This window comes from Gambusia affinis, linkage group LG01, assembly GCF_019740435.1.
Source record: "Gambusia affinis linkage group LG01, SWU_Gaff_1.0, whole genome shotgun sequence".
In the NCBI taxonomy this organism is placed as follows: Eukaryota; Metazoa; Chordata; class Actinopteri; order Cyprinodontiformes; family Poeciliidae; genus Gambusia; species Gambusia affinis.
The window spans coordinates 23,241,554-23,263,868 of NC_057868.1; the positions used below are offsets into that span (position 1 = coordinate 23,241,554).

Below are 22,315 nucleotides of genomic sequence, written 5' to 3' on the forward strand. Positions count from 1 at the left end.
GGTCTAAAGGGTAAGACATGAACTGCAATCCAACTTCCTCGTGGATATTAGCGAAAGCATTGTGTGTCCAAAATGGACGCTTGATGTGTAGACGCTGATGTGTCTCTGCAGGCTGGGTGGAGGGCATCAGGCTGTCGGATGGGGAGCGGGGCTGGTTCCCCAAAACCTACGTGGAGGAAATCACAAGTCGGAGCGCTCGCCTCCGCAACCTCAGAGAAAACATCCGCATCAAATGTGTCACAGAGAAACTGAAAGGGGAGGACTGAGAGCTTTTACCGCAAAGCTGCGATCCAGATGATCGTTTTCATTTAAGATGGATGGCTGGAATTCCTACAGTCAGCAGGTGCTGAAATAAGACTTATTTTTGCCTCTAACACGTTAAAAAGACAGCAAAAATATTAAATTTTATTTTACATTTTCATCTCAAACTTTTCCCCTGTGTAAGTCTGTAATAGAAAATGGCTGCATTAACAATTTAAAGCTCAAATTATTTATTTTTTATGAAAACATGGTTACGACTATTTCAGTTCGGTATAGAGTGAAGAAACTTTGAAACAAGGATTTAACCCAGAAACAAAATTGTCTGCAATTTCTCTGGCTGGATGTATCTTCAGATCGTCCCATGCAGTCATGTGAGCTTTGGAAGGCACACAGGATCGACTTAAGTCATCAGATATTTGCTGCTGCAATGCCTCAGGACACAAGCTTTAGGCATCGCTTCTTCTCCTCACAAGGCCTTAAAACTCTGCTCTGTCTTCTGCATACAACCAAATCCTGAGCGGAACAGCAGATAAATTGATTTCTCAGGAGAGTTTCTGTATTTGAAACCATTAAACCAACACTGAGACAGCGGGAAATGCTTAAGTCACCTCTTTTTAGGCTTTCATACCAGAGAGCCATATTTGACTGGACTCTTTCACCGATCATAAATGAATGAGCAGGTGATGAAGGCCTGTCTTACCTTTTACAGTAGTTTCAAATTCATCAAAGTGTAGAAAAAAACGTATTTTATTACTCTGCATAGCTGTTAAAGAAAAACAAAAGTCAACTAAAAAACAGTTGAGTTTTCTGTGATTAACTGGGCAGGACTACAAAACTGGCTCCTGCCAAATCTTTGGAATTTATGTTTTGAGGAAACGGAAAAAATCCAGCAATGACCCAAACAAAGAAAATATCCCAGATAAAGAACTAATTCACCTAGTAAACATTCCCACTTGTATGTAAAACAGTTTAACAATTGTGTTATATATATATATACATTTTCTGTTACATCCAGAAAATACTGTTTCATCCCTTGATTTTAGTTTTCATCGCCTCTTGAGTTAAACTAGTAAAGAAATGTTTTTTAGTGAGCGACTGTTCGAGGTCCCATAAAACACTACAAGAAAGTCTGACTCCTTTCAACTGGAACCAAAGGAAATATGTTTTGGCCCGAGTTATTTTGCAAACTTCTGTTTTTCTATTTACAAAACATGAACCCTGAGACAATGCATCTCCCTGTGCGGAAGGCAATAATTTTCTGTTCAAACTGTTCCATCAAAATCTATAATTTAGTTGAGTCCTGAGGCGGATGTATTTCTGAAAAACGCGAGCAGGTGTTTTGTTTTTTTTTTGCTGTTGTTTTTTTTAGTAAGTTTCAAACACTTTATCCTTCTGTTGTAAATTGTTGCCAAATTTTCAGTGCTGAAAATAAAAAACCAAATAATGATGATGCACTGTTTACTACTGACAAAAAGACCTCCTCCTGTGGGGTATTTGCTGTTTTTTAAGAATTTGTGAACAGACCAGAAAACGGTTGTTACAGTCGACCTTTTTATATTTGTTTCCTGTATATAAGGAAAATAAAGTGTTTGCTATGAAAAGTGTACAAACACATTCAGCTCCACTTAAACCTTGACATACACTCACCTGCATAAATGCCATATCACTTTAGGGATTTTCATGATTTGGCCAAGAACTGATTAAACTGCCCGTTTAAGTGTCTTGACACCCTATGTCATTATATACAGCAGCGTTTCCCAACCCTGGTCCTCGAGGCACCCTGACCTGTTTGTTTCCCTTCAGCACATCCCTTTCAGATGATTACAATTCAGCAAAAGCCTGTTAATCAGGGATCAATTGAAATCCTGTGCACTGAAGCAGGGAAACATGCAGGTCATTGTGCCTTGAGGACCAGGACTGAAAAACACCTGATATACCAACAACCTAACCACTGAAGTTTAAAGTACGTTTTTTAAAGTAAGTGGGGCCTGACTCGTCCGCCAATGGACCAGAAGAGCATTGTGGGATATGTAGTATAAGCATTGCATGCACTTTTTACCAGTGGGCCAATCCTTGTAGGGATTTAGGGAGCATTCCCTGTTCAGTCCTTGTTAATCAAACTCTAGTCTGTCTAGAACATCCAGTTGGGGAGGTGGGAATGCGCAATCAAACTGTTGCAGACAAAAAAATCAAACACAGATCTGCCTAAAAATCTCGGTCTCAGTTCAGCTGAAGTGGACTCTGGTGCAGCTCAAGTACATGTGAATGCAAGTGGACTGGAAACGGATCCAAAAGCAGGAATGGACTATAGCATAGAGCATTCTGGGTAAATACAACGAAAGCAATCATGTGAGTCTAGCACCACCAGAAGAAATGGTTTGTGGTCATTTACCAAAGACTCAAGATAAATCCTGCAACCGCTAAACTCTGATGTGATTTTGTTTACATTGTGTGAAGAAGGGAGTTGCGCTCAGTGTTGTTTCCTTCAGCATTTCATGATGCAGTGCCACCACAGGTCGGGAGGCGAACATATTTTTTCAAAGGATTTTTGTTTTTGTTTGATAGTACAGTGAGAAAGCAAATCACACCAGCTGAAAATGTAACAAATGTTGCAATTTCACTCCCTGGTCGAGCTGACTCTGCTGGACCTTTCTTAGGATTATGAACCAGTTATTTGAATTCCTAAAATAATACGACATTTATGCTCATGAAGTTTGGCTGTAAACTGATTCCATTTACGTGTGAAAAATATACATTTTACTTTCACAAATGCTTAAGTAAAAAAATGTATGCGCTACAGACCTGCTCCACTCTGACCTCTGACCCGGCTTTAAGTCAGTGTTTTTCCACTGTAGCTCCTTCCAGTCAGCATTATTTGATGAGCAGCCCAGTGTGACTGAGCTGAGACCTGTTTATGGACCACTATAATTCACTTTTCCAGTGGCACATGAAATGTTTCGGACTTTCTGTCAAATAGTTGTTTGTTGTAATTTAAACTGTTGCTGTTGTAACATCTGTATTTATGTTCCCCCAGATTCTGGTGTAAATGTATTTTACTGTAGATGGCGTTGTGTATCAAGAGTTAGAACTTGGCTTGTTTTCTTTGTGTGACTGTAATTTATATGCAGAGACATTTGAATTTGAATCATTTCCACCGGTGCTTTTGGTTTTTAACCCTGATGCCATTGTCAATATAATGCCATTATACACTGGAGTTCTGTACACTACTGTAAATGTTTCAACCCTCAGATAAACACTGATACTGGTTTAATGCTCAGTAAGTGAGTCTTTATTTGAAAACTGTTTATTAGTAAAGTTCTACATACATAAATGTACAATATTTTCAGCCCTGGCTTTCTGCTCTATGTATTTACCGTCCTTCCTCTTAAACCAGGTCATGACCTGGTTTCAGTCTGTTCACACATGAAATAGACCAGACTTTCTTTTCCGGTACTTACAAATAATCAACTCAGTGAATTATATCTAAATTAGGACAAGAACTTTCCACCCTTATCCTGGCAAACATCCAAGTAATAAATACTTTATCTAAAAGTTGATTTGGATTTGTATTGAACAGTCCAGTTTTAAAGATTTTCCTGAGACCTGCAGGTCAGCTCCTGCCGTTGATGTGACACTGGTCGCCTGCTAAAATCGGCTCCTGGGACTCCTTCCTGTTCCTCTGCAGCTTTGGCAGTAAGGGAGGAGGCGGCTGACTCATAATAATGTGGCTGTCTCTGTCTGGCTGTGGATCGAAGAGGAAAAACAACTTGGTCAAAGTCAACTGTCAATATTCCTGGGAAAATATAAGAAAGAGACGTTAGGAATAGCATTTCTCTAACACAACATTCTGCCTTTAACCCTTCTTTAATGCTGGAAATGTAAAGAAATAAACATTTTGACAGCAAGGATGTGTTAAGTGACACAACAACAGAGTCACTGATTTGCTCAGTTCTGAGCCTTAATTTGAGTTCTTATCTTTTTATTGGTTCTTAAGTTCTTGTCTTTGTATAATTTATAGTTGTTATCTTTTTATTATTTAATATTATTTATGTGCTGTGTGAAACTTCTGCCCTTATCGTTGTGTTTTTCTCTTCTTCCCTCCCCCATCTTTGGCTGCAGGTACCGCAACACATTTCACATTACGTAACAAATACAGCTAATCTAATCTAAGATAAATGAGTCTAACCTGCTGCAGATGAAAAATCCAGGCCTGATAATCCTCCACACAGGTGCAGGAGACCTGCAGCGTCTCCAGCAGCTCCCCTATAGCCAAAAAAATAGCCGTTCCATAAAGTCAGTAAGTGCATTTGCTTTTTCCCCATTTAGGCAAAATGGTCAAAGCAAAAAAAGGGAATGTTTCTTCTTAAAAAAAAGGAAAACAGGAAAGCATTTCATGACGCGTTTACCTCTTAGTTCAAACTCTAAGCGTCCAGGAAGTGCTGAGCGCTCCACTGCTTTGATGCTCTGTCTAGCCAACCTGCCCTGTTACAGACAATATGAAAAACACAAAGAAGGAATTTGTGCATTTCATTAATTATACTATTGTACATTTCTTGAAAATGTATTTTAAGAAAAATACATGTAGCAGGTTCGATTTGGAAGATTTTCCCCCAAACTGGTGTTGTAAAAGAAAGAATGCTGTAATGATTATTTTCACACAAATCTGTCTCATGATGGTGCAGGAGCTGTTATTATGGATTTTCCTCTCAGAGTCATTATACAGTACCTCATATTTTATTTGCAGCCGCTTACTGTCCACAGAAAGTAGCAGGAGATCTTGAGGAAAGAGAATCATCAGTCTTTCTTGGAGACCCTACAAGATCACAATTATCAATTAAAAACACCCTAAAACAATATATTTCATACTTTATAATGATCTCAAGCTTGCAATTTTACTGCATTGTTGCCATGATATTGCTTGGAAACTAAATGAAAACCGATGTTGATGTAAAATGAATGACTTCTCAATATTTTTCAACATCGTGTATGATACACGATTAGTCACATTGTGCACAACAGCATGGGAGCCGTCATCGCATTGCAGTTAAAATAAGCTCTACTATTAAACTAATCCTGTTGGGAGTGTGATTATAAAGCAGTCCTGCAAATAAAATCAGAAAACGCGACTACCTGTCTTTGAGTGTTGATGATGTGAACAATGGAGATGTGTCCAGGCTGACCCATGTGGTGAATGGGTGAGCCCTCCCAGTTCCATATAGGAGCCTGCATTAGATATTTCTTCAGCTCCTCTCTTTTCCAGTTTTCATCACAAGGCAGCTAGTGAACAAAGACATAAGCGCGATATCAGCTGCGCCAGTCCAGCCATTCACAGCTGGAACCAGATGTGCAACAGATGTGAAAACATTACAAGATAAGAGAGAGCACACTGGGAGGGACTCATGGGTTGCATCATGGACTCATATCTCCGGTCTTCTATGTGCTGAATCCATCTCTGTGACTCTCCTGCACTGGCACATGTGAACACCTTGGTGTCCATCATTGCACCTGGATAAGAAAGGCAGAACTGGGTGAATTTACATCCAAGTGCCAAATCTTCGCTGACATTAAGAATTTCCACTCACTGGTGATCTCAAACATGTGTGTTGGATGTGACACATCCAGCTGCAGGGATACGGCTTGAACAGACAGGCCAGAAACAGGAAGTACACCCTGCCAGTTAAGAAAACATAAAACCTTTGAGTGACATACTTTACTCTGCCAGCATTTAGTACAATCCATCAGCAAACTAAAGTTGCATTCACACTGCAGCCTGAAGTGACCCAATTCTGATTTTTTTGTCAAATCAATTTTATTTATTTATTTTATTTTATTTTTTGCTGTGGACGTTCAAGGGCTACACAGTGGTGCAGTTGGCAGAGCTGTTGCCTTGCAGCAAGAAGGTCCTGGGTTTGATTCCCGGTGCAGAGTCTTTCTGCATGGAGTTTGCATGTTCTCCCTGTGCATGGTGGTTTCTCTCCGGGTTCTCCGGCTTCCTCCCACAGTCCAAAAACATGACTGTCAGGTTAATTGGTCTCTCTAAATTCTCCCTAGGTGTGAGTGTGTGTGTGAATGGTTGTTTGTCTTGTATGTCTCTGTGTTGCCCTGCGACAGACTGGCGACCTGTCCAGGGTGAACCCCACCTCTCGACCAGAACGTAGCTGGAGATTGACACCAGCAACCCTCCCGACCCCATTAGGGACAAGGGTGAACAGAAAATGGATATATCCAGTTTGAACTGCAAACGACCTTAAAGGGTCCCGCATGCGCAGTAGAGGGCGCAATAACGTCACACATAGAGAGCGTGCTAAATGTTTTGCCAACCGCCACGAGGAAGAAGAAGTGCTCGGTGTTTGCGGAAGTAAATATGGATGCTAACGGTGGAGGATAGCTTACAATTTTGAAGTTATTGTCCGACCAGAGCCAGCATACTAACAACTTAATCTTCATCACAGTCCGCCATGGTTGTTGTTTTTCTTCCTGCTTGCGCATATCAGGATGCAGAATATTGATGTTTGTCGATTATCAGTGACGTTCAGATCGGATGAATTTTGACCTGGACTTTAGGTCACATTTGAATCGGATAGTATCGGATATCCAAATGGCCTGGGTCGCATTCGAAAAAAAATCTGACTTGTGTTGTTCAGACTGTCATGAAAAGATCAGATACAGGTTGCATTACGCCGGAAAAATTGGAATCGGGTCACTTCAGAATGCGATGTGAACGCAGCCTAATATGGTGAGTTAAATGGATGGATAAAAAACCTGACAGATTGAAATATAGTACCTCGTAAATGAAGTCTTCTTGGGAGTGATCCAGAGAGAGGATTAAAAGGTGAAAAGGGAACAACAACAAGAAGCGTTCACTTTGCTCCTGTGAACACACATAGCAGAGGAGCAATCAGCTTCCTGTTCTTGGTTGTTCCATTGAGACAAAATGTTCTGCCTCAGTGGCAAGCAATAAAGTAACTGCACTACAATAACTAAATAAGTTATTAATAATAACTGTTAATAAATAGCTGAAGAAAACTTTAAATTTAGTATCTAAATCTGTTAATTAAAATAACAAACAGTAAACAAGCAAATTGCTAGGAAAGTAGAAAAGGCCTTAGATACAATTATCGTTAACTGCAGTGGCATAATCTACTTCCAACATTATGGGAGTAAACCATATTTTTCTTTTTTCCCCCCCTAATTTTTTGAATAAGTTCATTTACAACATTTAATTTTTTTAATTACACAATTTTCATTTAATCGCGTAATTTGGTGTTAATAAAGTAAGTAGCTTTTGAATTTGCATTGAATTTTTTTTTTAAATCTCAATGTCATAAAAACATCCCACATTAAGAAACAATTTTTCTATTAATTAATCACTCCCACCACAACTTTTATAACCCTTGACTGACGCTTAGATCACATGAAATTAAGATTTTTTTTTTTATTGTATGATTAAGAGTGTCCAGGAACTTTTAAATAGTTACTTCCTGTTTAGCTATGTTATAAATGTGATGTGACGCAGAGGTTCATTTCTATTAACCACTCCTCAAAATGGAAAAGTTAAGAAAACATGCCATTACTGCCATTACTGATCCTGATTAATCAGGAAATTGCGAAAAGAAAGTTGATGCTATTTCTACGGCCAGAATTACTCAAAAGTCTAAAACCAATGGAAATATGTCAAACTAGCCTGAATGCTGACTAGTTACTGTGACTTGCCATCACTCACAGGGAGGAGGATGGTAAAGAAAGGAAAAAATGAGACTGTTGTTGTAATAACACAAGTTTATTAGGAGTGTAAACTACTAATAAAGTATATGTGTAGAAGAGGCCAGCAAAAGGCACATATTTTGTAAAGAAGTGATTTTATTTGACAAATCTCCTGTACCTTCCTAACATTTTCTCCATTTTACCTCTGAATAGTTGTTGTAGAGAGACACCACAGAGGAGTGGATGACCTCTCCGTAGACATGAGCGGGTTGGCCCTCCCAGCCCCTGATCGGCTGCTGAGAGTAAATCCTGTGGTGGAGCTCATCTCTGGTCCTGCCCCACAGCACCACCTGCAGGCACAAGAAAGTACGAGCGCACACCACTCTTTTATTTTTTATTTCGGAATTACGGGAACAAACATCCTCATCTTTAAAGCTTTCTGAAAACCGTAAAAAGTTTTCTTTGCACTTTGGCTCTTCCCCCCTCCCCCTCACATTTTCAGCCTTGAATTTGACCTTTAAATTAGTGCTTTTGTTTGTCTGAACTATGACCTTTTCAAGCAGAAAAGTGTCCTGCAGGAAAGCAGTGAACCAGTGTTGTGTCTACACACAGAGGCAGTTGTTGAATGGCTCTCCACTCAGAGTGTCATGATCTGCAGGAGGCCATGACCAAAAAAACAACATAAAAAAAAAAACCTTGTTTTTTTTGCCTACATGACTGTAGAATTTTTCACAGGGTCACTAAAAATAGAAGTTACCAAAAAACAAAAAAAATACTGTTAAAGAATCATGACTAACCTGTTCTATAAACACAATTTTGTCTGGACCCAAAATGAGTGAGAAAGCAGTCAAAGAAAACTCCAGCAGACTTTTAGGGACTCTTGACAATTGGTCTCTGTATGCTCAGTACCAAAAATGAGGGTTAGGGAAATAACGTGTGTGACTGATGTCTAGTTATATTTTTTTAAATCTTAGGTAAAAGAAAAAGAATAAAAAATTTGTTTTACTTTGTTTTCTTGGAGAGTGTATCATACATGTGCGAGTGTCGGAAAATGGAAAACGTTTGTCTGCCTGATATTTACTGACCCTCCTCTGCACTCTCATTTTAAAGACTTCAAATCTGCAGTGGGTTTGTGGCTTTACTCTGACCTCCTGCTCCAGGTGTCGCACTGAGGCTGTGCATGGCAGCTGCTGCTCATCTCTGCTGTTCCTCACCGACAGCTGAACTCTGTTTTCGCTCAGACTCCATACTCTGAAAACACACACACATGCAGACATGACACATTGTGTGTCAGCGGTCAGTGATGAACTTGCTGCAGCAGGTAAAATGACTGTGGCTCTGCTGCTTTGTGCTCTGTGTGAATGTCTAATTCATAGTGGCTCTTAAGTGTCAGAAATGCAACAGAACTGTGAATTTGCTAATGTTTTTTTTCTTGAAAAATATGCTCTATTCAGCCAGTAACAGCCTTTGTCAACAATGTGAAGATAACATAAGGATGAACAGTATTAAAACCTAATGCCAATAGCATGTCTGCATCCCCCCAGCCTAGACTAATCAGATTATAGAGATCAGAGGGGGGACAGACGTGCTGCTCATCTATTCCTGCAGCAATTTGTAGCTTTGTCCTCCAATAAGAATGACTGTTGAGTAGATTAGTTTGGTAGAAGTTAGAACACACCAAACCTGTCATTGCACTGGAAACTACACAGAATACAGAAGGATTTCTCCTGGATCATGTTAATGTGAAAATGATTAAACAGACACAGTGTGTTGAAAAAGGTTTTTATAGTCTGGTCTTCTGGATCCAGACATGGAGAAGTAGCAGGTTTCTACATGGTTAGCAAACCTTAGTTTTTGCTTCTCTAATCTGGAGCAAACTTCCAGAAAACTGCAAAACTGCTGAAACGCTGAGTTTCTGTACACTGTGTGCACAATTATCGAGCAAGTTTTAGTTTTGACTACATCATAATTTCATGCATATTTTACAACTCTGAGCTGTATAAACCTGAATGCTTATTGAGTATAAACATGTCAGCTGATGTGTATTTGTTTAATGAGGGAGTATGGGCCAAAGGAGATCAACACCCATATCAAGTGTGCATAACTAATAGGCAGCCTTTTTTCTTCAGGCAAAATGGGCCAACAACGAAATTTAAGTGACAATGAAAAGTGCAAAATTGTAAAAAGTCTTTCAGAGGAATGCAGCACTCTTGAAATTGCTAAGATATTGGGGCAATGATAACAGAACCATCAAACATTTAGCTTCAAATAGTCAACAGGGTTTAGAACTAAGGTGTGAATTGAGTTTAGGTTAGGTTTCGGGTTATGCATGTGCTGGTAATGGTTAGGTTTACAGTAAATCCTTGTGGAGATAGACAGACATTATGTGTGTGTGTGTAACGGTGGCAAACAATCAAAAGAGAGATGGAGATTGAGTCCGCAACATTTTAATTTAATGATTGTTACAAAGTAACGGTTAGCGGTATCGTTTTTTTTAACAGCCGTTAGAACAGAAAAAAAAAAAGAACACATCCACTTCCGTTCCACAACCTTCGTTACCTAGCAACGGCGGAGTGATATTCACCCCCCTCCGCAACCACGTCAAACTGCGACACCACTAGTAAATAACACACACAACGAAACACAAAACAGTATTAATAAACACAAAACAGTATCAATTTACCTCGACTATTCCATTAAAATGGCCTGTGTGCCACACTCTCCCCCTCATTAAAAAAAAAATGTCCTATGACATTTTTAAATACCTATTACTGGAAGTGATATTATAAGTAAGGTACTTAACATGACATTCATTACATACATACATTACATATTATTGTAATAGTGTCCACCACTAACAGAGGATATTGTCACTCTAGATTACAAATGTCCAGTTACAAATACTTCTAAATATGTTCAGATCATCTCTAGTGTAACAGAACCTTACTTTCAGCCACAGTTTTTTTCTGATACCAGTCTTTTGTCTTGAAAGCACAGTCAATACACTGTCTTTTGAGAATTCATGTATAGTCTTTTTCTTTTGAATGTAGTTCTCAAACCTATATACAGTGTGTCTTTAACTCTGTATTTTAACACCTGGAACTACCCAGGGTCGCCAAAGTTCTTTACAGGTTGGAATCATACTCACAGGTAGTTCTTTAATGTCTAATTCCACCATGGTTGGCTCACCCAAAGCACAATAGGTCAGCATCCTCGGATGGCGACGCTCTCTCTTTGGGTAGCTGGATGCAGGTGGTGGAACAGCTGCATCCTCTTCTTCCTCAGAAGCTGTTTCTGCAGATGGCTCAGGAAGATCCTGGTGTAGCTCCATGTCTTGGCCTCCATCTTCTTCTTCTAGTATGTTGTCCATCCAATTAGCCTGAGATTCATTCACTTTCGGTGCCTTGTCTTGGTCAGGGAGGTCTGGTGTAAATGGTTCAGCATCTGGGTTTAAGCTGACAGCTCGGTGACCACTGTGCTGAGCAGGAGGAAAATGGCACACCAGCTCCATTTCCTCATCCCTCTCACTGTCTGAAGATTCTTCTCGTTGACAAAGATGACATGGAGATGTATTCGACTTAGTCTTTTTAGTCCTTTTTGTCATTTTTGAGTCTATTTCTGGGTTGTCGATTGGCAGACTGTCACAAGGGAGCAGGAGGTTCCTATGCAGCACACGTCTTTTGCCACCTCCTTCTGGTACTACTTCATATACTGGGCTGATATCACTTCTTCTTTTCATGATGATGTGCACTTTATCTTCCCAGAAGGATCTGAGCTTACCAGGACCTCCTCTCTCTGATAAGTTGCGTACAAGCACACGCCCCCCCGGCTGCAGGTCAGCTCCATAAACTCTTTTGTCATATCCTTTTTTTCCTCTGTTCGATTCACGGGTGGCAGTTTTGGTTGCGATCTTGTAGGCTTGCTGCATCCTGCTTTGCCAATCCTTGACATACTCAGCATAGCTTTGCTGTGTTTCATTTGGCTGTATGTTAAACAGGAGATCTATCGGCAGACGTGGGGATCGCCCATAGAGTAGATAGTATGGAGCAAAGCCAGTGGTGTCACTGCGGGTGCAATTATATGCGTGCACCATCTTACATAACGACTTTTTCCAGTCAGACTTTTGGGCACTTGTGAGCGTACGGAGCATAGACAGCAGGGTTCTGTTAAATCGCTCCACTTGTCCGTTACCCTGTGGGTGGTAGCAGGTAGTGTGGGACCCTCGCACGTGACAACACCTCTGCAGTTGAGCCATCAACTGGTTTTCAAATTCCTTCCCCATGTCATGGTGGATTTTCTCCGGGAAGCCAAAGCGAAGGGCAAAGTCATCAAATAGCTTTTCCACAACTGTTTTTGCGGATTTGTTTTTTGTGGGGTAGGCCTGTGCAAAGCGAGTGTAGTGATCCATTATAACCAGAATATACTCATAGCCTTGCTTACAGGCCTCTAGATGCAGAAAATCAATTGAAACCAGTTCGAATGGACGTGTTGTCACAATTGGCATCAGTGGTGCTCTGGCTGCTCTCTGTGGTCGTTTGACTTTAGACACTCACACTTGGGTCACAAAATGTTCTGTATCCTGCTGCATTCTGACCCAATAAAACCTGTCTCGGATCAGATTCAGAGTCCTTTCGACCCCCAGATGACCCATCTCTTTGTGTAATTCTTGAAACACTAACAGATGATGTTCTTTTGGCAACACTAGCTGAGACTTATTTCCTGCTTTTCTGTATAAGATCCCATCATCGCTGATATACAGTTTTCGCCACTGCCTCAAGAGCACTTTGACATCTGCAGGCTCGGTTTTCACCACTCCTCTGGGGGGGAATTGATCTTGGCTTTTATAATGCATGACTTGCTTGATGAGAGGGTCTTTCTTTTGACTTTCTCTGATTTGTTCTGGTGTTAGAGGGGCAGGTAATGAAGGTGAAGAAGCATCCCTTACTAAGTCCAGTGTGTTGATGTGAGCTGTGGTTATCCAGACAGATGGGGCATCTTGAAGCACAGTCACTCCCTGAATTGAAGCACTAATCACATCCTGAGTCACTTCTTCTGTACATTGCTGCAATAAGTCATTTATATCCAGTGGCATGCGAGAGAGGCCATCTGCGTCTGTATTGTGTTTTCCTGGTCGATATTTAATGGTGAAATTGAAATCTGCAAGTTGGGCAACCCACCTGTGACCCGTGGCATTCAACTTGGCTGTGGTGAGAATGTAGGTCAGAGGGTTATTATCTGTATATACAGTGAAGTGAGGTGCATGGTACAAATAATCTCTAAACCTTTCACATATTGCCCACTTGAGTGCTAGAAATTCCAATTTTCCTGAATGCATGTGATAATTTTTCTCAGGTGGGGTCAGTGTTCGAGATCCATACCCGATGACAACCATTTTGTTATTCTGTCTCTGATACAGAACTGCTCCCAACCCTTCCTGGGAAGCATCAACATGCAGAATAAATGGTTGGGTGAGATCTGGATACCCAAGGATGGGAGGCTCAGTGAGTTTGTCAATAAGTGTGTTTATTGTCTCTTGATGGTTCTGTGTCCAGTGAATGGGAGTGTTTGATGGGAGGTTACCTTTATTTCTTGCAGTGTTGGTGTTCCGTCTGTCTTTTTGCCTTCCTGATGGTGGATTTTCAGGTTGATTTTCCGGTGGACTAGCCAGAAGCTGGTAGAGGGGCTTAGCTATTCTGGAGAAGTTTGGTATATATGTTCGATAATAGGAGAGAAATCCCAGCATTTTCTCAGATCTCCTACAGTTCTGGGGGTTCTCTCCTTCAAAGCTTGAACCGGTGCCACTTCTGCTGGATCCATCGTGTAGCCCTCACCAGAGACAAGACGTCCCAGAAATCTCACTCTTCTTTTGAACACCTCACATTTCTTTGGGCTCAGCTTCACTCCATGCTTCTGGTATCTTTGCAACACAGTTCTCATGTGGTTGAGATGATCCTCAAAACTTGGGCTGTGAACTAAGTTGTCATCCAGATAGGGCTGGCATATCACATCCCTTAAACCAATCAGACATTCCTCCATACTTCTTTGGAACTCTGCTGGGGCAGCACTCAAACCGAAGGGGATTCTGATCCACTGGTACAAACCCCATGGTGTTATGAAAGCAGTTAAGGGCTGACTTTTTTCATCCAGAAACCCTTGATGGTACGCCTTCCCCTGATCTAATACAGAGAACCAGGAGCTGCCAGTTAGAGAATCAAGCATGTCTTGGATTCGGGGAATAGGGTGGCGGTCAGGGACAGATTTTTTGTTTAATTCCCGGTAGTCACAGCACAACCTCAGACCCCCATCTTTCTTTCTCACACACACCACTGGTGATGCATATGGAGAACGTGACTGAGTTATCCAGCCTCTATTCAGTAGATCTTGAAGGTATTCTTTAACTTCCTGATGTAATGGCTTGGGAACTGACATATATGTTTTCTTCACTGGAGTGGTGTCATGCAGAGTGATTTGAAGTTTCAAAGAAGGAATTAAACCTATGTCATCTTCATCATAGGCGAATGCATGACACTCTTCTCTCAGTATCTGTCTCACAGTCTGTCTTTGGCTTTCCGTTAAGTGGCTGAGGTCAACTGGAGGATCCCACTGTGTTGGCTTTTTCTGCTTTGCTGTTGATAATCAGGGACTGAGCTGCAGCTGGCTTTGTTCTGGGTGAAGGGTCATCTTGTTGTTGTTCACCAACAGTGATGTTCAACTGTTGTGCATTTACAGTATAAGCTGTCTTTACTGCTTCTAGGTGCCCCAGGACTGCACGCTGATGTAGAGTAACATTATACTTATTGGTGTTGGAAATTGGGATTGATATGAATCCTGAGCTTTCTGTAGGAACTGTCATGAGACCCTCCTCAACACTGACACCTTCTGGCAGCACCGAGTCCTCCCTGGGAACAAAAAGAAGGTCCTCTCCTCTGAACTGAGTTCCAGTATTAACTTTAACATGGATGATGGTGATTTGTTCAGCTGCTAATTTGATTCGACTTCTCCCTGTGTGCACAAGACCCACATCAACCTGACTATCTGATGTCTGAATTAGTTTGACAATTGTCTGTGCAGTTTGGACAGTGACAGCAAAGGCTTCACACACATTTTGGATGACTTCAGGTTTCCGGTGTTTAAGTGTGTTGTCTCCTAGCACTTCCTCTATAACATTGTAGCCAATTATTGGCTGTTGTGCCACACTGGAGTCACTTGACACAAGTACTGGTACCAACAGGGGTTCTGCTGAGAGGGAATCTTTACCCAGTCTAAATTCCACTTCCACCCAGCCCAGAAAAGGAATTTGTGTCTGATTTGCTGCAAGCCCAATAAGTGTATCCACCTCCAGTAGTTCATTCAGAGGTCTAACTCGCTGGTGTGGTAAGTGTAATTGTCTCCATTCTTCATTAATGAGACATGCCTGAGCACCAGTGTCCCATAATGCTTCTACTGGCGTGGCATCCATCCAACAATGAACAATGCATCTCTTACCTATGAGGTTCAGAAGTTTCTGTCTGCTCCGTGGATTCATGTAGTGAGCTGTTGGGGTAGATGAAAGTTCTGTATGGGAGCCTGGTTTGTTTGTGGTGGGACTGAGTGTTTTGTGTGGGGCTACTGAGGGTCCCGGCCCAGCAGCCCTGTCCCGTTTCCCTGCTGTCCCCTGTTCTGACGGCAGCCTCTGGCAAGGTGTCCTCCTTGACCACACTTATAACAGTGAGTGCACATCTCCCCTGACTGTGCTTCTAGACAGGCTGGGCAACCTCTGGGTCTGCTGTAGCTGCATGTGGTAGCTCTCTCTGTCTGATGTTTCTTAGTAATCTCCACTGTTTCCAACACCAGTTTCTTTAGTTCTAACATTTCAGCCTTCAGTCCTTCGATGAGTTTAGTTGTTCCTGCTTCCTGTTCTGTGTTTCGATTTTTCTTGGCCCCTCTCAGTACATCCTTGGTCATTACTGTGTCCCCTATCTCACCTCTGGTTGCAGCTTCTTCCATGGAAGGAGGTTGAAACTCATGTATGCCTCCTTCAGCTCTCAGTTCATTTATTTTTGGGAACCTACTCACTGCACTTTTTCTCAGTTTTTTTTGTCTTTCTTGCTCTAAGTTTGCAGCTTCGCTCACCCGCTCAATTAGGACCTCATCTGATACTGCAGGATTAGTCAGGTAAGGTTTTAGTTGGAATTTTACTGCATCGCTTAGCAGTCCTGTATCTATGGAACGCAGAAATTTTCTTTGTATCAGTTCTGGGCTGAATTGTTCGCTTTCATCCTCTTCTTTTGATTTCCAGAGCATTTTTTCTTTCAGTTCTATAGCTCTAAATAAGAAATTCTGTGCAGATTCTTTTGGATCTTGTGAGATGTTCATCAGCTGATGAAGGAGGTCAGAGGAAGAGTCCACTTTAAAATGGCTTTTTAGGATAATTTTCAGAGTGGACAGTGTCAGTCCTCTTTTGATTTCCAGCATCTCTCTCAGGTGAAGCCCTGGGCTTATGGCCCGTATGACTGCTTCCAGGATCTCAGTCTCTGAATATCCTTTCCTCTGCCCAGATTCAATTTGGTTGATCAGGCTCGTATAGGACAATTTATCCCTCTGACCAGCTTCTCCAATCTGCCCACAAATCCGAAACTCCCGCCTGAGGGTCACTTCTGGTATGTGAGGTGATGGAGCACAGTGTGGTTCAGTCTCCTCCATATGCACTGTCATGCTCAGTTTCTTCTCTAAAACCCCAATTTCCTCCTCTATACGCTGTCGGGCTTTGTTATGTTCTTCCTGGAATTCCCTGTACTTGGCTTTTAGTGAGTTTAATTCACCTTCGTCAGCTTGTGTCTGTTCTGGTGTTCTGGGATCATCCAACGTCCAAGATTCCATTAAGGTGATTAAATTCTGGAGAAACTGTTGAAACGATTCAGATTCTTCCTAATTTCCGATATTGTCCAGTGTTGTCTCTGCTAGTCTGATGAGGGAACGCCGAGTTTGGCCAGTAAACCCTCCTGAAGGTTCATCACTCTTGAGGTGTTTACAAACTAAAATTAGCTCTGACTTCGCTAACATTAGCAGCGTTCTGCTCACTTCGTCTTGAAGCTGCTCCATCGGTAGTCTCTCCTCCGTCTTCGGTTCGTCTCGTTTGGATTAGTTACTTTTAGCTGAACTCCTCCTGGGGCTGGCTCGCCAAAAATGTAACGGTGGCAAACAATCAAAAGAGAGATGGAGATTGAGTCCGCAACATTTTAATTTAATGATTGTTACAAAGTAACGGTTAGCGGTATCGTTTTTTTTAACAGCCGTTAGAACAGAAAAAAAAAAGAACACATCCACTTCCGTTCCACAACCTTCGTTACCTAGCAACGGCGGAGTGATATTCACCCCCCTCCGCAACCACGTCAAACTGCGACACCACTAGTAAATAACACACACAACGAAACACAAAACAGTATTAATAAACACAAAACAGTATCAATTTACCTCGACTATTCCATTAAAATGGCCTGTGTGCCACATGTGCAACCCAGATGGATTGGTTGTACTCCTCCGCTAGTGCTATCCGACCAGTGTACAGCAGTCATACACAACATGTGTCAACTGGTATCTGACTCTGACTATTTCTGCATTTTAAAGCTTAACCGTATCACACTGCAAATAGTGTTCACACTTTACTGCAAGTACCACAACCCTCCCTTAAGAAAATATCTTTTTTTCTCACCCTAACTCCTTCCACAGTTGGCAGCACTGTTGCCTTGCAGAAAGAGGGTCGTAGGTTCAAATCCCACCCTCCAGTCTTTCTGCATGAAGTTTGCATGCATGCAAACTTCATGCAGTCTTCACGCAAACTATATGAACTCGCATTTAATAACACTCAAGGTACTCTGACTTCATCTCACAGTTGAAAAACATGACTGTTAGCTTAGCTTGTCTTTTTAAATTGTCCTTATGCCTGTGTGTGTGTATGTGTGGGTGTGTGTGTGTGGGTGTGCACGTGTGTGTGTGTGTGTTTACTTTCCCTGTCTGATAGGGACTATCATCAGGATAGTCAGGATAGTCCCTTCATCATGGATTATCCTGTCCCAGATGAAGAAAATGTCCTCCCATGACATAATGCTGGCAATTGTTGAAAAGCTCATGGGGGTGAAGAGAGAAGTCTCAGAGAGTTCTGCTCCTGAAGTGTCTGAAACAGATCCTGAACAGAACGACCTCTTTCAGATCCAATGATCCTTTCGGCTCCCTTCGCTACCTTCCCCAGGGCCCTCTTATCTACAACTAGAGTTGTAGATAACTAGCACATTTATGAGCTGGTTGTCTAATCTACAACTAAAGTTGTAGATTAGACATTCTGCGTCTCGCTGAGACGTAGAATGTCACCAGACTCAACCACTGCATTGCAGAACTGTCTGATGATGATAGGAGAGAGGCTGATTTTATCATCCCAGCAGTGTTCTATCTTTAAGGACTCTGTACTTAAAAGAATTTAAAATAGATGTGCAACATTTTTTTTTAATGCCACGAAACACATCCTCTGTGACGCTGTTGTAACACTGGTCATAATTTAAATGTTTCCAATGCTTGACTTTTGTTTTTGAGTCATACGTTGCCAGGAAGCAGCTCTCCACCACTATACTCTTTGCATACTTAGGAAAGCAAGATTACACATTACATGTGCATGTGGCGGTTGCTCCAAGCCCAGTTTGTCGAGTTCTCCCAGAACTTTAGCATCAGTTTTTGACAGACTTTTGGATCCGATTATATCTGGTCAAATGTACACGTTTCTGTCCCATGGCAGTGACAGTGAGAATTTGCAATATGTCATGTTTTTAACATCAAGCACCGCATATTTAAAATGAATGATCTTCTTTTGCTGATTTAGGAACTCTGAAAGCTTCAAAAATAAACCATTATTAATTTAAGATTTCAAACTTAAATAATGATTAATGTGTGAAACCCTGAATGTGATAAAATAGCGACCTGGTTAGAAAGTATTGCTGATATGGAACTCATGGGTATTTTTTGAAACTCACATTTAGTAATACTGATGACGTCTTGATACATTAACACGGTTTTAATGTAGCCTATCAATGTCCTAAAGTGGCATGTCTAATAAATTCCCGTTTTTGCGGCTAATCTGAAAAGTTTCAGTAGTCTCAGGAGGAAATGCCCTGAAAAACTTTCATTGGTGTTGACATACATACATATATATATATATATATATATATATATATATATATATATATACACCACTTCCTTTTTTGTCAATTTTCATTACCACAAACACATTCTAATGCAAGGAAAGAGAGCAAATTTTTAGTTAGTATTCATGTTGGTTGCTTTTGTGACCACATTACTCAATAAATGCATAATCATAGTGAGCATGATTGAAGTATTACATTTCGAAGGAAATGTTCTATTTTTTCACGCATGATAAAATACATCACTACTCTGAAGGAAATGTACAACTTTTCTGTGCAACTGCAAAACCAGCTCAGCCTGGTGATCACTACGTAATGTTGTCAGATGCTGTGGATTTGACTGATGAGATAATTCACTTCAAGGATTGTATTTTTCTTTTCTTTTTTTTTTTGCAAGTCAGACATTTCCTCCTAAAAGACCCATCTGGGTTTATGTTGTATTCTTGAATGACCAGTTGCTTTAAGTAGCATTAATTAAACAACCCATAAGAAGCTGCAGTTCCTGTTTGCGATTAGCTTCCTGGTAATCCCTGCTGCCTCAGACTGATGGAGGATTTGTCCAGCCCTTTACTTTGTATTAAACCTCTCCACGCTCTTGTCTGGCAGTAATCTGCTAATCATATCAGTGTCGCCTCACCGGCTTCACAAGTTTGATCTGGGGGAACAGGAGTGCTTAAGTTTGTCTGTGTCATTATTCTCGCTGCCTGCCTAGTGGTTAAAATATCATATCGATGCTGATAGCATCAGCCTGACGCAACTGTTTATCCATCACCACAGAACCACCAAGCTTTCTGACTTGAAACACATCCTGGCACTGTGAATAGTTTTGCAAATGTACTAATACTTCTTGAGCTTTTTCATATTTTGCAAAGTTGTGTGTATTATACTTCACATAAAGAAGCACGTAACTGTTAAAGGGAACGAACATGAGTCGTGATTTTCAAAATTGTTTACTAATAAAAGTCGGGAACGTGTGGTGTTTTTCTGTGTTTAGTCTTTTGAGGAACGTCGTCATTTTTACACATACAGAAAATACAGAATAGTATGGTGCTATTGTACAATATTTTGTTGTGAAATAACTCAAATTCATTAGTGTTGGAGCGAGAGTCACATAGAGCAGGGTTCTATGTTTTCAAGTTCTCAGTTGGATGTTGGCCTGGACTTTGACTGGACCATTGTAGCTCATAAATGTGCTTTGATGCACCCCTATCTCAAATATTTTGCAGCTTCTAATAGTTTTTCTCCAAACATTTTCCTTCCCTGTTCCTTAAAGAAAGGCTTTTTCACAGCATGATGTCCCCGCCACCCCGTTTCTCTTTGGGGACGTTATATTTATGGTTAGTTTTCGATCACAGCTATTGCTTTGCAACTAGCCCACAAAGTTTCGTTTTGATCTTGTCTGATAAGAGCACTTTCTTACACATGTTTGTTTTTCCCCCCGCATGGCTTATAGCAAACCTTAAAAAGGATTGGTGGATTGAAAAGAACTGTTTGAGATGTTCAAACAGTTCTGTGATGTCACAGAAAGTGAACATTTTAATCCTTTTTCTGTCTGTAAAAAACTGAAAATTATCTGACTGCAGGATTCTAATCCAGGTGTTTCAAAACAATTTTGCAACAAATATTTGAAGTTCTCAAACATAATAATATCCTCTTGAACTTAAACCGATGGTTTAACTTCCTCGTCTCATGACATCCAATATTATTTAGCTTTAAAGATTTTGCTGTTTGATGTTATCAACAGGAACATGAAAATTGAAAGGAAATGACTTGACACAAGTGGCATTCAAAACTGAAACTGCCAACTTACCAGAATCTTAAAGTTTTTGTGTTTTTGTAAAAAGGAAAAAAAAAAAAGCACATTAAAGATTCTGATTCATTTTTTAATGCAAACTGGCCAAAGTTATTGCAGAAAGAAATCAGACAAATTTCTTACATCATTATAGCTTCAAGTAGCTGTAAATACTTTTAAACCTTTGAAGACACCACACAGTCTGAACATGGCCTTGCAGAACATGGTGCAGCTTTGAAACATGAAGGAGCTCCTACATTGTGTTTACATTTTAACAACCTGACAATACAGAGGTGGTGGCCTGTTTCACTTCATACACTGCCATACTTCCTCTTCCAGAACTTACAAAGTTGTGTTTAAAAGTGTAAGCTTAAAATGATAACATTTGTCTGTCAAATTCACATTTCAGACGATGCGCTCCCTTTAATCCTTGCAGCTCTTTTTTGCTCTTCTTAATATTCCTGACCAACTAACATCCCTAAGCCCAAAACAAGTTGCGCACATCTTACCCCAAATTGTCTCCAGAGAGTTCCAACAGTTCAATTTCATCTGGACCCACTTCGTCCACTCCCGTATGCCTCTGAGTCACGCTGCAGCATCCCATGACCAGCAAGGACCTTACGCTCTCCGTCCTGTCTCAACAAGCACACTGAGAACCACCTGCACTCATCCGAGCAGTTTGTGGCAAAATAAAACCAAGCAGACAACGTGGAAAGTAGAGAGGTTAGGGGAGGTTGGGTTTTGAAGGGGATCTTGTTCTTCAGAAGAGGAGGGGCGGCATAAGGAGAATGAGCACTAGTTCCCCCTTTGTAGCAGCATGCAGAGCATATTTCCGTAGACTCCTTAGAACAAAAGATGTCGTGGCTCTTAAAGAGGTACTGAAGATAAAAGGTGGTAAGGCTTTGGCAAGTCACATTTCAGAAGCTGTTCCTTCCTGTTGAGAGGCGGCAGAGGACTGAGCTGTTTCCTCACTTTGCTTATTTGACTCTGCACATGCTGGGGATCCGCTGCTGTGAGAAATAAAAGCTGTTTGTGATGTCGCTGAGACACACTGACTAAACGAAAGACGGAAAAGCTCTTACACCTCTTCTTGTTGACAACATGAGTTCATTGATGCCTTTTCCGAGAAGCAGATGGATGACAAAGCAAACTTCCTGTTGGGAAAGATATGCGGTCACGCTCACCCCATGTTTTCTGATTTCCACCCTGAATGTGGCTTGTCGACTGAGATAATTGCGAGTTATGACACAGCAAGGTAAAGCGCTACAGTCAAAACAAGCTGCAACAGCTGTGAGGCGCAGGATGGTGGCAATCTTCCCGGTTGGAGGACGATGAGAGAGTTTGTATACAGTCTGTGGAAGGACACAAATGAAGTCTCAACCTCTGTTGG

At 41.1% G+C, this 22,315-nt stretch overlaps 2 protein-coding genes across 3 annotated transcripts in view; one reads left to right on the plus strand and one right to left on the minus strand.

Annotated features, from left to right (window-relative positions):
- The window catches only part of arhgef19 (Rho guanine nucleotide exchange factor (GEF) 19), a 28,157-nt gene extending 24,627 nt beyond the window's left edge, over positions 1-3,530 (plus strand). For both annotated transcript variants that reach the window (XM_044126972.1, XM_044126980.1), the window contains exon 16: positions 112-3,530. In XM_044126972.1, coding sequence (XP_043982907.1) covers positions 112-266 — 155 coding nt within the window. In that variant the 3' untranslated portion in view covers positions 267-3,530. The remainder of the gene's footprint in view (positions 1-111) is intronic.
- A 65-nt stretch (positions 3,531-3,595) lies between these two features.
- LOC122836966 lies at positions 3,596-22,097 on the minus strand. Its single transcript, XM_044126986.1, has 11 exons — positions 21,435-22,097; positions 9,114-9,216; positions 8,169-8,315; positions 7,046-7,132; positions 5,844-5,931; positions 5,630-5,766; positions 5,392-5,538; positions 4,988-5,074; positions 4,668-4,743; positions 4,448-4,524; positions 3,596-4,003 (listed from the first exon to the last, which is right to left on the minus strand). The coding sequence occupies exons 1-11, from the start codon at positions 21,527-21,529 to the stop codon at positions 3,872-3,874; spliced, it is 1,176 nt and encodes a 391-aa protein (XP_043982921.1). The 5' UTR covers positions 21,530-22,097; the 3' UTR covers positions 3,596-3,871.
- Between the last annotated feature and the right edge of the window lie 218 nt (positions 22,098-22,315).

Excerpts from the sequence above, each read along its gene's own strand:
- LOC122836966 (XM_044126986.1), bottom strand. The coding sequence starts at position 21,529 with ATGGGATGCTGCAGCGTGACTCAGAGGCATACGGGAGTGGACGAAGTG. Across the intron at positions 5,539-5,629 it reads AGTGTGCTCTCTCTTATCTT|CTGCCTTGTGATGAAAACTG; the intron begins GTAATGTTTTCA and ends TTTGTTCACTAG. Across the intron at positions 4,525-4,667 it reads CTTAGAGTTTGAACTAAGAG|GGGAGCTGCTGGAGACGCTG; the intron begins GTAAACGCGTCA and ends TTTTGGCTATAG.